Here is a 12,569-nt window from a genome sequence, read left to right on the forward strand (position 1 = left end):
TATTATTAAACATAAATTAAGTTACTTCGTTACGTTAAATTAAATTATAATAAAATTTTGAATTAAAAAAAATATACAAACAAAAACTTTTAAATAGTTAATTTGATACTAATATTGATATATTTTTTGCAAATTTTATATGATATTTTTAAATTTATATTTTATTCAAAAATAGAAAGATTAATTTTCAAAACAATATAAAATCGTATTATATCGACATGTATAAAAAATAAATCGAAACATTGAAATGGAAATGTGTCTCGATACATTGCACGAGTATCCTTCTAGTATATATATATTGTTTTATTTTTCAATTAAAATAAAAGAAAATGATTAAAAGACTAAAATATCCTTAAGTTAGCCTACTCTTTTAACTACAGTTAGCTAGAAGGACCAAAATTGAAACAAAATAGCAACCACGGTGATCAAAAGTGTAATTAGTTTAAAATAGAAACTTAACTTGATAACAAATAGCAACCACAAGGACCAAAAGTATAACTCACTCACTTTCAATTTAGTAAAAAAAATTATACTTTACATTCTTATAATTAGTTATTTAATTTACTTTTATATCTCTTGTATTTTAATTTTACATATTTATTATATTAACATACATAATCGTATATTAACTAAAATACATTTTTTTTTTTAAAAATCATATCATTATAATCGTCTAATCAATATATTCAAAATGAGCCCAATATTAAATTTAATCCTATAGTAGTAAATATTTTAATTTTTTAATATCGGGTTTGTTTTGGATAAATTGACGAGATGATTATAATAGGGTAATTTACAAAAAGAAGAAACATATATCTTTCATGTATTTTAGTTGATATACGATTATGTTTGTTAATTTAATAAATGTGTAAAATGAAGATAAAAAAAGTAAGGAATACAAAATAAATTAAATTAATAATTATAAGTTTACACAATGTAATTTTTTTTACGTAAAAACCTTGGAATTTTTTGCCTAAAGATTTTTCTTTTTGCGTGAAAATGTATTTTTTTAAATATCTTTTACCTAAAAATACACTTTATACAAAAACCATCTTTTGGTAAAAAGAGCAAATAGCAAGAAAAAATAACATACTTTAAATTGATTTTCATTTTAGGTGACGTACTTTTAAAACTTTCATCTCTGTACCTAGAATATAGAGTTTTAAATATTTAAGTATTCGTGTAACTGGTTGAAACATTAACCGATTATCATGTTGATATAACAAGTGACGTGGTATCCAACTTACCGTGATTAATAACATAAACTTTTTTTAATCTAAAATTAGTTTTTTTCAATTAAAATTAGTCTTCAACCAATTATTCGAATAATTAAATATTTAAAACAGTAGTAAAATCAAATTTTTTAAAATACGTTGTTACCCAAAATGAAAATAAAAGACAAAGTAGTTTAATGTTATTTGAGTAAATTTTTTTCCCGGAAGTTATGAGAGCAGGTGTTGGATGTTGGATGCTGAAAATTGCAGTTTTTTCTTGCTATACAAGCTTGGAAATTAATGGAAGCAGCCTCCAATGGCGACTTCCACCATTACTGTAACGACACAGTTACCAAGAACCATAACAGAGAGAGGTTTCTTCAGTGTCCTCAAAGTGCATCATCAATTGTCCCTTCGATCTGTCGGAGAGCCAAAATTTTTATTATTATTTTAGTTTCTAATTAATTTCAATATACACAGATAAATACTCTCTGATCTTCTTCTTCATTATGCAATCAGGTTTGATCTTCCTTTTCTCCCTCTCTATACATATCTCTTGCAGACACACTTCATCATAAACCCTAATTGTTGTGTTTTTTCGTCAAATTGGAAATTTCGAGAAGTTGCGATTGTTAGACGATCAATGGCGAGTATATCGAGTTCAATGTCAATTAAGCATGGGATTTCACTTTGGTGTCCTCAATCTCCATCTCTCGATCGTCATCATTCTTCGGTGATTTATTCCAGAAGCTTCCATCGGAGAAACTTCGTTGTTTCTGCATCGTCCTCTTTTGCAAATCAGAATCGAGAGTGAGTTTGATTTGTTTATGTTACTTTTTTCTATAATTATTTTGATTGATCGAGATTTTTTTACTGAATGGTTTTGTGTGATTTTGGTTGGTACTGGTTGAAGGTTTGTGATAGTTGGAGGTGGAAATGCTGCTGGATATGCAGCTAGAACTTTCATCGAACAAGGGATGGCTGATGGAAAGCTCTGTATTGTTTCCAAAGAGGTATTTAGTTTATCTGTCAATTAATTAGGGTTTAGGGTTTAAGGTTCAAGGCTCTTAAATGGAGAAAAGGTAAGCACAAACCAAGAACAAATTTGATATATTGATTGGATCACTGAAGGTTAATGGCTGCAAATCAGGCCTTCAGATTGCATCATTCCATAAGTCCTGAAACGTAGCAAATTTATATACCACCTTCGTTCCAAAAACTAGAATCAATATCTTACTTGCAAAATCTAGAAATCTATACAAATTTGTGTGATACTAATATATACAAATGTAGCTATTATATATCATCTTTGAAATGGGAGGAGCAATAATGATATAGAGATATGTCCCAAATTTGAACAAATTAAAATTTGGATTGTTTTAGGAGAGGTACAGTGGATGAAATATTGTATGATGTAGGGAGGTGATGGCTAGTGATTATAACTTGGTGTTTTGATGAATTTGTTACCTGCTATAACTTAAGGATGAATATAATGTCAATGCAGGCATATGCTCCATATGAGCGCCCGGCTCTGACAAAAGGTTACCTGTTTCCTTTAGACAAAAAGCCAGCTCGTTTGCCAGTAAGTCAGTTTTGATTGATCTTAAGTTATTGTACAAAGTCATAGTTACTAAAGCATGATAACATGTGTGCGTTTGGTATGCAGACTGGACTGGACGGGTGAGAGAGAGATAGGCGGGAAAAATAATTGTTTTAATTTGACATGAGTAGTTCAGTAATTTGCCAATCTGTCTCATCTCCTTGATTTTTGTTCCACCTATTTCAGTGGAGCATAAAAAGGCATTTTTTGACACTCAGGTCTATTCTGTCCCAGTCTAACGTGAGACAAGAAGTTTTTGTAACTATCCTATGCCGTCATGTCCCACGTACCAAACACGAAAGGAATACATTGTACACTTTGGAAACATATTTCAGAAACTGGTACTGATAAAATAAATGGCACTGCAAATGGTGCCATGGAGTTTTATCAATGCTTTTGAGTTATATATGGCCACTTCAATTCTAGTAAATATGAGTGCTTTTAAGTGGCATCTATTTATATTATGCAAATATGTCGACTGTAGTTGGTTTTCACTATTGATACTCTTCCAGGGGTTTCATACTTGTGTGGGCTCTGGAGGTGAGAGGCAGACTCCTGAATGGTACAAGGAGAAAGGGATAGAGGTATTATTCGGACTCCTTATCTTTATGCAAACAAATAGAAATTTAGACATGACTTCTTTTCCATTGCAATGGACTTTATTCAATCTCTGGTTTTTCTGGTCTATATATTTGTCTGCCATAGATTTTTCCAATCAAAGATTTAAATTCTAGTAATGCAGTTGACTATGATTGTTGGAAGGTTAGAATGTGTCTAACAAACTGGCTTCTAGAATCTAGATTATTCTGGTTGAAGGAAGAGCAAATCTTGAACTGTTTCCACCCTTGGTATTTTGTCTGTGGCTGTGTTTGATTCATGTGAAAGTGTAATATTCTTAACTCCCAAGGTTGATGCAGATGTTTTATGAAGATCCGGTGACAGCAATTGATGCAGAGAAGCAAACATTAACAACAAATTCAGGAAAATTGCTCAAATATGGATCCCTCATAATCGCCACAGGGTGCAGTGCATCTAGGTAGGTACTGGGAAGACTGCATACTACCCCATATCTCTGTTATAGATGCTCATGTGCAAGTTAAGTACTGCATGTTTATGTAAGGAAGAAAAAAGTGTTCTTTCTGTATAGTTGAAAGTTGCTAGGGATTTTTACATCCTCAGTATCCTTGCTAGAATCACCGCCTCCACTTCCACCACCACCACCACCACTAACTATCATATAAAATCATCAAACAACACTTGGAACTCCAGCGCAATCTTGTCCAATCTTAGTCGTTCCAAATGCCAGAAAGACAATCCTATCCAGTTATGTTCTCTTGTCCTGTCTAGTCTTGTCTGACTATCAAACTCTACCTTATAGACATATAAGGCCATATCATGTCTTTATATTGACCATTCAAGTATCCATAAATATAAGAATCTTGTAACTTAACGTCCCATGTTTCAGATTTCCAGAGAAAATTGGTGGAAACTTGCGTGGTGTTCACTATATACGGGATGTTGCCGATGCTGATTCATTAATATCATCACTGGTAATTGTTTCTTGTTCTGTTTCCTAGGTGGATTTGGTTGGTAATAGCTATCCTATATCAAACATGATTCTAGGAAAATCTCTAGTGATTTATTCTGATGGAAATACTTTCCTAGGGAAACGCACAAAAAGTAGTTGTGGTTGGTGGTGGCTATATTGGCATGGAAGTTGCAGCTGCTACTGTTGGCTGGAAACTTGACACAACTGTAAGAATTTACTCCAATAATTTGTAGCATTGTCTTTCTTATTTTCAAGTTCTTCTTTTTCGAATGTTTTCACACACACAAGTTGTTGATCTTCACGGAAACAGTCATTCTACTCTTCGAGGTGGAGGTCACGGCTGAGTAGATCCCCCCCCCCCCCCCCCCCCCCAAAAAAAAAAACCCATTTTCTTTGTCAACTGCCTTTTGGCTTTGAGGGACTGCGATCAAAATAATCAGCTATCCCTCCTTTAGATTTTGGTCTTACTTCTTATAGCTATCCAACCTTTTTTAGATGGGTATCCCAAGCTAGCCCAAACTAATCAGGCAGAGGGAAAAGTGAACTGTAAGACATCGGCCCTGATAAACTCAGTGGCCACAGTTGTTGTGGGCACCTTGAATCTAATCAGAGGCAGATGGGATGTTCCACCACAACCCCCCTGGGCCCTTGACCAATGCCCCACAACCCTTGTGGTTGTATCCAACTATTTTTATGTTTGCATGTATTCTTTATCCCATATTTGTTTCAGTAAACGATAGTGGCCTAATTAGTAGTCGCAGGTTTAGTTCGCCTATTCAAGCAAGTCTTTTGAAGTTGAGCGCTTTTATCTTATTCATAGAGAAACAAAAAGAACTTGAAATGCTTAACGTTGACAAAAATTTCTTCATCTAGGGGATATGCATGAACTTAAAAAATTCTACAAGCATCGTAACAGAAAGAATGTTAAGTTATGTTGAAGGTAGAAAAGAATGTTAGGTTATGTTGAAGGTAGAAAAGAATGTTAAGTTATGTTGAAGGTAGAAAAGAAGAAAGTTATCACTTGTCTACTCATAGTCGTCAAAAGCGCGCCTGAGGCGCCCTTAGGCTCATAGGCTCAAGGTCTTGGGCTTTTTCAAGTCGAGCCTCAATGTATTCACGAGGTTCACTAAGGCATTGCGCGTTGGCTGAGACGCCTTGTGGACCTAGGTGCATAAAGAGTTACTAAATACCTAGTTAAACCCTAAGATTAAATAAGTTCTCTCATCTTCTCATCTCCTAGATTTCTTAAAAGAAGTGTTATTAAATAGATGATATAAGTAAAACCTAATATTAAATACTAAGTCCATAGAACTTCAAGCCTCCTTCTCTATAAATATCCAGACCTTAAAACTTCTCCTTTCATGGCTCACGCTTTAGACCCTTCTGTCTCTATTGAATTACTGTTGGTTGATACATTGGAGACTTGTTGTGTGTAACTGTGTGTGTGTATATATATTGATAAGATGCGCTCGCATTCCTGAGACCCACGCCTCACGCCTGCTCCTTGCGCCTAGGCCCTGGGACCCCGTTGCGCCCAAGTGCACCTTGAGCCTTTAACAACTTTGTGTCTATGTGATTTAAACATTTGCCCCTAGAAATCACCATTAAGCTATAAAGAACTATTTTTAAAGTATTCATAAGTAATATCTTGATATTCATGATAAATATTGTTAAGAGTCATACATCGGCTAGACTTGGACCATTCTCCTCCATACATGATGAAACATCCCTTATCTCCTCAAAGGGCTCTTTTGGAGGGTAAATAGACGAGGTTCCACATATTCTCACATGATATCGGAGCCAACGTCTACCACTCTAGGGACTAGACATTATGCAGTAATCTATACCCGTCTACCTCTGTTGGAGGAGGCGTCTTAGAGTCCCACATCGGCTTGGATCATTTCTCCTCTATATATGATGGAACCTCCCTTTTCCTTTGGAGAGTAATCTGATGAGTTCCACATATTCTCACAAATATCATGAATAATGAAAATGCATGATATTCATGAATAGTTGGTTATCATAATTCATAACTATATATTTTTCTGAACCATAAAACCTGCATAGCTAGCTTCTAACTTGCGTTTTTGTCCAACAATAGGTGATATTTCCTGAAAGTCATCTTCTCCCAAGGCTCTTCACTCCTTCACTGGCCCAGAAATACGAAGAACTCTACCAAGAGAACGGTGTCAAGTTCATGAAGGTTCTCTCTTCTTTCTCTCCCACCCACCGTAGCCAATAATACTCTACACACAAACACATGCATAATCTTTGATTTTTCATTCACAGGGTGCCTCTATCAAAAACTTGGAAGCTGGTCCTGATGGAAATGTTACTGCTGTTAAACTTGAAAATGGGTCTACCATTGAAGCAGATTTGGTAATATGAAGGAAGATTTTAAGCAAAAACTTTGTTGCGGTTTTAAGTTGTTTGGACACTGATAAAGCATTTTTGCAGGTTATTATTGGTATAGGAGCAAAACCTGCAGTCAGTCCTTTTGATAAAGCTGTCGGTTTAAATGCAACTGTTGGTGGAATACAGGTTAGGATAATTCTTCTTTTTGTTTGTTGAAAGATCTAAAGTCTAAACCGGTGGTGTTAAATGATGATTTCTGCAAATTACATTGAAAAAGTGTCAGATCTCAAGTAAAAACCTTATAGTTTATGAGTTAAAGCACGCGGACCCGCTATGTTGCACACGGTGGCACGGGTCACCGCTTCGTTCCTCCGTCGTAGTGTAAAAAAATTTAGGGTAGTCAAAGGTGCCACCGTATTATTTTGTTGGGTGCAACCATAAAATAACATAGGTTTCTCTTGGTAGAGTTGGTTTGGTTCGAATTCCTTCTGTATCATTTTCTTAGCTTTTAGCTTTTAATTTCAAATTTATTATGCTTTTTGAAATTTTTTGGGATAAAGGACTCGAACACAAAACCTCACATACACAAGGCAAGGAACTAACCACAGACCAATTATAATTTTGTAAAAAATATCCATATATTTTATAATCAAATGGTACCACCACTTGAAAAAAATTCTAGGTCTGCCTGAGTTTTAAAAGAAAGGTGTACCAATAGTATCTACCATTTGACCATAACTGTAAGGGTGTTTTTGGTATATGAAAACTTGTTCCAACATTAGATTGGGACATGTCACGGGATGAGGGACAAAAATGCATTTTTTCTGTCGCATCAATATAGGTAAAACAAAAATAAGGGAGATAAGATATGATTGGTAAATTACTAAACTACCCATGTGAAATTAATACCCAAAACCTTCCAGATTTCTTTCACCCACATACTAAACGCACCGGAACAGTGTAAAAACATTGCTTGGTTCATTTACTACATGGATTTTGAAGTTGAAATCCTTGTTCCTGCCCACCATTGCTAATCAAAGATCCATGTAAACTTCCAGGTTGATGGTCTGTTTCGAAGTAATGTACCAGGAATTTTTGCTGTTGGTGATGTAGCAGCATTCCCACTGAAAGTATGCTTTTCTTGAAACTAGTCAGCTACTGTACTACCCTCCTATATTGTTTTCTAGATTGATATTGATGTGTGTGTGTGTATATATATATATATATATATATATATCTGCTGGTTTGTGATGAACAGATGTATAATAGGATTTCACGCGTAGAACATGTGGATCATGCTCGTGGTTCGGCTCAGCATTGCGTAAAAGCATTACTAACTGCAAACACTCGCAATTATGACTATCTCCCATACTTCTACTCGAGGGTTTTCGAATATGAAGGAACCTCAAGGAAAGTATGGTGGCAATTTTTTGGCGATAACGGTAAACAATCTCAACTTTCCTAAATACCTTTTGAAACCAAAGTTATGCTGCTAAACTTGGTACATCTTGTTGAATTAACAGTGGGGGAGGCAATTCAAATTGGGAATTTCGATCCAAAAATTGCGACCTTCTGGTTGGAATCTGGTAAATCTTCTCTTTCCCTTATTGTGCCTGTGTGATCATTTCTCCTATATTTTTTATATTAAAAAAATTTATTAAATAAAAAGAAAAATGTAGTATATTTTTATATATTAGAACAAAATTAATCAATTATTATTTTTTATTTTTATATAAATTGTACATTTTGTAACTATAAAAAATAATCATTTATTATTTTTTAACTAAAATCATAATTATAAAAAGACAAAAAAACCCTATAAAAGTGTTGGTGGAGTTTGTAAAGAAAAGGTGAGAACGGTGTTTGTAATATTGTCTTTGCAAATAATGAATTTTGAGGTACATTTCTTGAGTTTTATAAAGTTTAAGAGAACGTCTTTAAGTTTTATAATTTATAAGAAAATACCCTAAAATTTAATAAATTTCAACGGGTGAACTTGGTTCGAGTTTGAGACTAATTCGAGCTTCAAACGAGTTCGAGCTCGAGTTCTTAGAAAATTGCTATCGAGTTCGAGTCGAGTTTAAAAACTAAACTCACGAGTTCTTTTAGTCGAGTTCAAGCTTGGGAAATGGTTATGGCTCGCATCATTTACACCCCTAATTGGACTCTGGTGACCAGACATAACAGAACAAAAACTCGTTTCGTGCGACATCAGAAGACCAGGACAAGAAAAGACAGGACTATTTAGGATACAAATGCATTTTTCCTGTCCACAAAAATAACGGAGATGAGACAAGAACTAAACTACCCATATCAATTTAAAACCCTAAACCTTTCACAATTCTTTCACCCGTCTACCTGATTCTCGTCCGTCCCACCCTGTCCTGTCCAGTCCAGTCCAGTCTTGAAGTCTTTTATCCTCGACTAGTTGTGACAGGATAAATATTTCTTTTGGTTTTCCACAGGTAAATTGAAGGGGGTTCTTCTTGAAAGTGGATCTCCAGAGGTATGTAACACTTGTGGTTGCTAAGAACTCATCTTTTTCCCTAAAATTCATCAAGATTATGTGTTACCAATTTCATAATCACAGCCATTCTGTGAAAAATCAAAAATGTTGGTTGCAATTGCAAGGTTGACCATATTTGGTTTGTTTCTTGATTATTTGGTGGTAGGAGTTCAAATTGCTGCCTAAACTTGCAAGGAGTCAACCATCTATTGACAAAGTCAAACTTCAAAGTGCAGCTTCAGTTGAGGAGGCCCTTCAAATTGCTACAGCTTCTTTACAGGTTACAACTTTGCTTCCATTTCTAATCTTTAAATTCATAATTTCTTTATAAATAAGAAGCAAAAGTCAAAAGAAAATTTATGTTCAACTCTACTTCTCCATTTTCGAGAATTTAGGGGCTGTTTGGTTCATTCTGGGGAATGAAAATGGGAATCCAGTTTAATCTGGAATGAAAATTTGGGCTTATGGGGAATAAGCCCATTATATTATATAATACCAAACAGTTTCTTTTATTTTCATCATCATTGCTTAATACCTCTAACCAAACACCCCCTTAATATTAATTATATTAAAAAAAATTCATTTTTCTCTGCCTCTATAATTTTATTGGCTGGTTGGGGAGGTTTTTCAAGAATAAAAAAGTCATTCTTTTCTTATATTAGTGAGAGAAATAATAGTTTATGAATTGTATTAAATATTTTAATAATATAATTAATATTGTAATATCTAAATTAGAAAAACTGTCGGAGGTTTGATTTTTTATTTTGGAGAATCTATTGGAGATGCTCTAAAGTCATCATCAACCGTTAGTTTTACTTTATTTTTGATAAGATATGAGAATACAATATCTTTTGGAAAGAAATGATAAGATGTATACAGATCTTATCTTTACGGATCTGTATAAAGTGAATTACATTGGTGGTCCCTATGGTCTGCTCAAATTTTGGATTTGGTCCCTACAACAAACTATCCACACCTGATGTTTTCTAACTTTTCAATTTCATAACACTCAAGGTCCCTAGAATTAACCGTTAAGAGGGACAAATAAGTCTATGGACAAACTACAAGGGCCAAAAATGTAATTCATTAAAAAATTAATTGTGATTCACATATTTTTTTTAAATATTAAAAATATTTTAAGTGCGGTTAACATGGAATTGTACATATTAATTTTTCTGTTATGAAAAAAATAATTATGTTTTAAGTTAAAATATTATAAGATATTGTTAAATTAAATTATCAAATAATTATAAATAAGCTACAACAGTTAAATTGATATAATAATCAGTTTTTTAAACTGTATTTAAAAATACAATTAATAAATTAAATTTAAAAAAAATGTGAATCACAATTTATTTTACAGTAAATTAATTTTAAGGACCAAATCCAAAATTCAAGCATACCACATGGACCACTGCCGAATGTAGAACAAATATAACAATTAAATTCACACTCACCATCCTCATCCTCACCTTTGGTGAGGCTTGAATCCCTGACCTAGAGGCCAAGGGTTAAGTTAGTGTGAGACCAGTATGTTTTCATGAAACTCGTGAGATTACTTTATTACACTTGAAACTTCACAGTAAAACGCTGTGAAAGTAAAAATAAGCCGAACCTTCACAGCAAAAACACACATTCACAACGTTTTGCTGTGAAGTTTCAAGTGTAAAAAAATGGTCTCACGAAAATATGATGGTCTTACGTGATCCCAAGTTTACAAGCCAATGTCAATATTTAGGGGTGGACTAAATGCACCCTACCTATTGATTTTCTCATGCATCAATGCCTGTTTTTTCAATGCATAATTTGACTCGATTATAATATTAAAAGGAGTGTATATAGCAATGGGTAATATTATATGCACCGGTCAAATCTTTAGCAATCCCCGGTCAAAATCCAGTAAAACCCCGGTCAATCCTCATAAATAGTATCATTTAGTTTGATTCTACCGGGGATCCCCGGCCCCGGGACCCGTTTTAGCGGAGAATCCTCGTCCACGTTCTAATTAGATGAACCGGGTTCCCCACCGAATCGGGACAAATCACCATCCCTAATCCTCATGGTAAATGCCCATATTTAATTGTTCTTTTTTTCTTTTTTCATTCACAGAGGTAGAGATGGAATGATAGACGGACACATAGGCAAAAAGGCTTTATCTAAGTAATGCAGAAGGTACAACAATGCAGAGCATCTTCTCAAAAGCCTATCCGTGAATTCAATCCTAAAACATTGGCCTACTTTTTGGTTGTTGGCCAATTAATTGTTGAGTAATAAAGTCAGTGTTTCTCCTGCTCTAATAAAACCAATAATCTGCTGCTTAACTTTGTATGTGTAGATTTTATTTTATTTTTGAGTAAATTACGTTTTCGTCCATGTGATTTATTGAAAATTGCTATTTTTGACTCTTTGGTTTTTGAAATTGTGATATTCATCCATGTGGTTTACAATTTATTGTTGTTTTTATGATTTAAAATTTATTATTATTTTTGTCCAGTGTACTTAAAAGGTAGGAGTTAGGGAATGTTTACTAAACTTTTAGGAGTCGTTTACTAAACAATTACCTGGTAAGTGCTTACTGGTAAAATTTAACACTATTATTTACTTACTGGGTAAAATTTTAGTCCACCAAAACGACATCGTAGGCAACAATTTACCCGGTAAGCGCTTACCGTGGTAAGAGTCGTCGCCCTTGCTTACCAGGTAAGACTCTTGGTTCTTGTCTCGCTCTTATCGGGTAAGATTCTTGGTCCTTACCATATTCATCCGGTGAGATAATGTTACTTGGTAAGCCTCACCCGGGTAAGCGTTTGGTAAACGGCCCCTTACTAGATCTCTGCTTACAATGTGTCACTTATCTTGACTATAAGAAACAATAAATGGATGATTTTCATAAAATTGTTAACAGTCGGTTGGTTGGTTCCTCACTTTTCTTATGTGAGGTTCTGTGATCGAGTTTTTTATGGTCATTTTTTTCAAAAACATAAGAAATCTAAAATTAAAAGCTAAAAACTGAGTAAATAACTCAAACGAGATTCAAACCTACACTTGGGATGGGAAAAAAAGAGTTGCCAACCAACTATACTAAAAGAAACTTACATTCTCATTGTAGTTTTAAAATATACATGGTTGTACAAAAGAAATGATACGGTGTCACTTTTCACGACCCTAATTTTTTTTACAATACGACGGAGGTGCGAAGCGATGGCCCATGCCACAGGGTCCAACCTTGGGCCAATAGGAAACAAAAGCTAAAGTTACCCAGTAGTAATATTTAGGGTGATCATGGGATGGGTTGGGTTGGGTTGACGGAGTTAAAGACATTTGAACAACCCAACCCAATACTTG

The 12,569-nt window shown here is 34.2% G+C and overlaps 1 protein-coding gene across 1 annotated transcript; it reads left to right on the forward strand.

Moving 5' to 3' along the window:
- Window positions 1-1,570: 1,570 nt before the first annotated feature.
- On the forward strand, window positions 1,571-11,672 carry LOC112529264 (monodehydroascorbate reductase, chloroplastic/mitochondrial). The gene is made up of 18 exons (XM_025140455.1): window positions 1,571-1,588; window positions 1,695-1,733; window positions 1,838-2,024; window positions 2,128-2,227; window positions 2,719-2,796; window positions 3,327-3,398; window positions 3,732-3,850; window positions 4,280-4,364; window positions 4,480-4,569; window positions 6,465-6,566; window positions 6,653-6,742; window positions 6,821-6,904; window positions 7,777-7,848; window positions 7,977-8,160; window positions 8,242-8,304; window positions 9,184-9,224; window positions 9,391-9,504; window positions 11,334-11,672. Exons 2-18 carry the CDS (start codon window positions 1,724-1,726, stop codon window positions 11,337-11,339), a joined length of 1,497 nt encoding a protein of 498 aa, XP_024996223.1. The 5' UTR covers window positions 1,571-1,588; window positions 1,695-1,723; the 3' UTR covers window positions 11,340-11,672.
- Window positions 11,673-12,569: the final 897 nt, after the last annotated feature.

This window comes from Cynara cardunculus (genome assembly GCF_001531365.2).
Source record: "Cynara cardunculus var. scolymus isolate 2C chromosome LG 16, CcrdV1, whole genome shotgun sequence".
Taxonomy (NCBI): domain Eukaryota; kingdom Viridiplantae; phylum Streptophyta; class Magnoliopsida; order Asterales; family Asteraceae; genus Cynara; species Cynara cardunculus.

What these genes read in the sequence shown, in the direction of transcription:
- LOC112529264 (XM_025140455.1), top strand. An exon ending in TTTGCAAATCAGAATCGAGA is followed by an intron (nt 2,025 to 2,127) that starts GTGAGTTTGATT and finishes TACTGGTTGAAG; the next exon opens with GTTTGTGATAGTTGGAGGTG. An exon ending in ACAGGGTGCAGTGCATCTAG is followed by an intron (nt 3,851 to 4,279) that starts GTAGGTACTGGG and finishes CCCATGTTTCAG; the next exon opens with ATTTCCAGAGAAAATTGGTG.